The sequence below is a fragment of the Lactuca virosa genome, chromosome 9, assembly GCF_052849685.1.
Source record: "Lactuca virosa cultivar CGN04683 chromosome 9, Lactuca_virosa_CGN04683_v6, whole genome shotgun sequence".
Taxonomy (NCBI): domain Eukaryota; kingdom Viridiplantae; phylum Streptophyta; class Magnoliopsida; order Asterales; family Asteraceae; genus Lactuca; species Lactuca virosa.
In genome coordinates, this window is record NC_136434.1 from 116,963,318 (window position 1) to 116,966,141 (window position 2,824).

Here is a 2,824-nt window from a genome sequence, read left to right on the forward strand (position 1 = left end):
ATATTCAAAATGGTAACTGGTATGCGTTTGGTTTATGTTTTTGATAGTAAAATTTCGATATCTGAACACAAAAATCAGAGTGGCGCAGCGGAAGCGTGGTGGGCCCATAACCCACATGTCACTGGATCGAAACCAGTCTCTGATATTTTTTTTACTTATTTATTTTTCAATATTAAACCCACTATTTTCCAAGATTTTTGACCATATTTCTCAGTTTCTAGTACTGATAATTAGATTTGCATGGTTCATATTTCGTAAACCGGGTTTGGATTATATATATCTTATTAATTTATTTTAACTTTACAAATTCACAATAACTAATATGGCTTCTTATTCTGTTGTCTTGACGTTTGTTTCTTCAATGTTCATGTATCATTTTTTATTCAGTTTAAATTAATATAAGGTTGCCCATTACTACAATAGATTTCATTTCTCAAAGTATAACATCCCAATAAAGCAATAAACTAAAAAAACACAATGACGTAATTAATAGAAACAAAACGACATAATCTATCAAAATATTTACTGCTAGATACACTAATATTAACCACATAAACAAGTAAAACTAATACAGATTCACCTATTTTGTCATTAAGGCATGAAATTCAGATCTTCTTTGTTCTTGTAAATCTCAAACAACTGCTTTGAATATTTAATTGCGAGTCTCCTGCAATATTTAATCCCCTTTGTGTCATATCTTTTCAGTTCTTCAACAGTTTTCTTCAAATCACAACTTGGGTCTTTTTCAGTCAAAAATTCAGCCACCTTACTAGCCCTACAAACATTATAAATTACAAATCATAATTAATATTCATAGATTATCAATCTTAATTAAAAAAAAAAAAAATCACCTCTTTGCATCAGGATGACTAAACCCTCGTTCATTGTGATATATTGTTGCTTTACATTCTTTCTCATCTTTTGTTTGTTGTTTATAAAGAACACACACAGCCTTCATACACAATTCAGGATTCTTCCCAAAATCAGCTAACATATCTCCCTCTAATTCCCATTTCATATTCAAATCCTTTTTTCTCCTAATTTTATCTAAAGTTAATTTATATCCATTTAATCCATCTTCAGATTCATCACATCCATCAGTATCACTATCACCACTTCCAGATTCAGATTCAGATTCAGATTCAGAACTCTCAACAATAAATCCACCCAAACTCTCATCATCTTCTTCATTCTCACTTAAACTATTCCCACTTTTATTCAAGTCATCTAACTTTCTAAGTCTCCTTAAAGGCACCCTATTTATATCATCTTTATCTTCATCTTTATAATCTTTCTTTATGAGTGTGCAAATTGGAGCATTATCATCATCATCACTGGTTTCATCATCGCTTGTAACTATATTGGAACATCTTTTCCTTTTACCACTTGTAAATCCAAACATATCATCTTCAATTTCATCACTATGTTCAAGATTAGTGCACTCAGGAGTAGTCTTCAAGGTTGAATCAGAAAGCTTTTTAACTTCTGGGATTTGATTATCACTTACATCTTCATCTTCATCACTAATATAGATAACACCAGAAGAAGAGGATGGAGCAAAACCTGGTGTAGATGGAGCAAGTTTCTTGTTGGAGCATCCGTTTTCCTCAAATTGTAAACGCTTTCTAACTTTGCTACAATATTCCAGTTTTGCCCCTCTCTCTAACGTTTCATTGGTACATTTGGGAGTAGATACCATATCATCTTTGTTCAAATGAAGCATTCCATCTTCATTCAGCTTTGACTCCAATTCACAAACTTGTGACATCAACTGTTTAGCCTTCTCTTTCCAAAAAGAAAGTTCACTTTCTGCTTTCATTTTCTCACATTCCAAAACTTTGTTTTCAATCATCAACTGGACATTCTCGTTTTCATCACCTGTAAGATCAACTATAGTATCTTTCCCCCTTTCATCATTGTTCATGACCTTCTGAATCCTTGTGATTTGCTCTTCAAGTTCCTTGTTCCTTTCCTTTAAATCTTCAACCTCCAGTTCCAACATCATACACTTGATTTCATCCATTTTGCTCTTTTCTTCCAATTCAAGACATCTTTTTATATTGTTCTCTATATCCTTAGCAAAATCTGTTCCACTAGCCATCTTTTTCATCACTCCAACACTGTCGACATGGCTCATCTCGTTAACAGAGTTAACGATAACAGCATTCCAACAAACCCTAGGTCCAAAAGTTCAAGAATCATAATAAGCATAAATGCCAAGAAAGATTCAGCAAAAAAAATGAAAAAATCAAAGTCGCAGAGTCGAACTTACAATGAAGTAAACCCTAGTTACTTAAAGCGTGAAGATTACAAACCATACCCTTCGATAATGCTATGAATCACGCAAAAGAGTATCTGAGTAGAGTAAAATTCCTTAAAGTGGTTGATACGTGATAGACAGAAATTGAAGACCACCGGAGTATCTTGATTTGAACTGGAACTGCGAGTTTTGGGGTTTCGTCGGTTTCTAAAAAAGTCTATACAAAGCAAATACAAGCAATTAACAAAAATTACGATATCTTAAGCTTGATGTACAACATATCAAAGCTACAAAACTTAACCACCTATCCCACCTTCTACCATCGGTAAGGCTTACGGTGTAAGCTTTCATCTTTCGCCACCTCTCATCCTCTTTCATATTTTTTCATTTTTTTTAATTAAATACATAATATAATATAATTATAACTTAATAATTTTATAAATATTCAATATAATAAAAGATATTTCATTAATTCAATAATAAAAAATATTACATTGACAAAAACCAGAATTAAATAAAAAATAATATAAATGAAGTCTATTTAAAATATTTTATCATAAAGTC

The 2,824-nt window shown here is 31.8% G+C and overlaps 1 protein-coding gene across 2 annotated transcripts; it reads right to left on the reverse strand.

The window, feature by feature from the left end:
- Positions 1-461: 461 nt before the first annotated feature.
- LOC145141407 (uncharacterized) lies at positions 462-2,619 on the reverse strand. Of its 2 annotated transcripts, XM_079074703.1 has the most exons (4): positions 2,574-2,619; positions 2,321-2,477; positions 852-2,177; positions 462-775 (listed from the first exon to the last, which is right to left on the reverse strand). In XM_079074703.1, the coding sequence occupies exons 1-4, from the start codon at positions 2,581-2,583 to the stop codon at positions 592-594; spliced, it is 1,677 nt and encodes a 558-aa protein (XP_078930829.1). In that variant the 5' UTR covers positions 2,584-2,619; the 3' UTR covers positions 462-591. The 2 variants fall into 2 exon arrangements, with proteins under 2 accessions (XP_078930829.1, XP_078930830.1); XM_079074704.1 differs by lacking the exon at positions 2,574-2,619 and having other exon boundaries at positions 2,273-2,509.
- Between the last annotated feature and the right edge of the window lie 205 nt (positions 2,620-2,824).

Excerpts from the sequence above, each read along its gene's own strand:
- LOC145141407 (XM_079074703.1), bottom strand. Across the intron at positions 2,178-2,320 it reads ATTCATAGCATTATCGAAGG|GGTTTGTTGGAATGCTGTTA; the intron begins GTATGGTTTGTA and ends TTTTGGACCTAG. Across the intron at positions 776-851 it reads AGTCATCCTGATGCAAAGAG|GGCTAGTAAGGTGGCTGAAT; the intron begins GTGATTTTTTTT and ends TAATGTTTGTAG.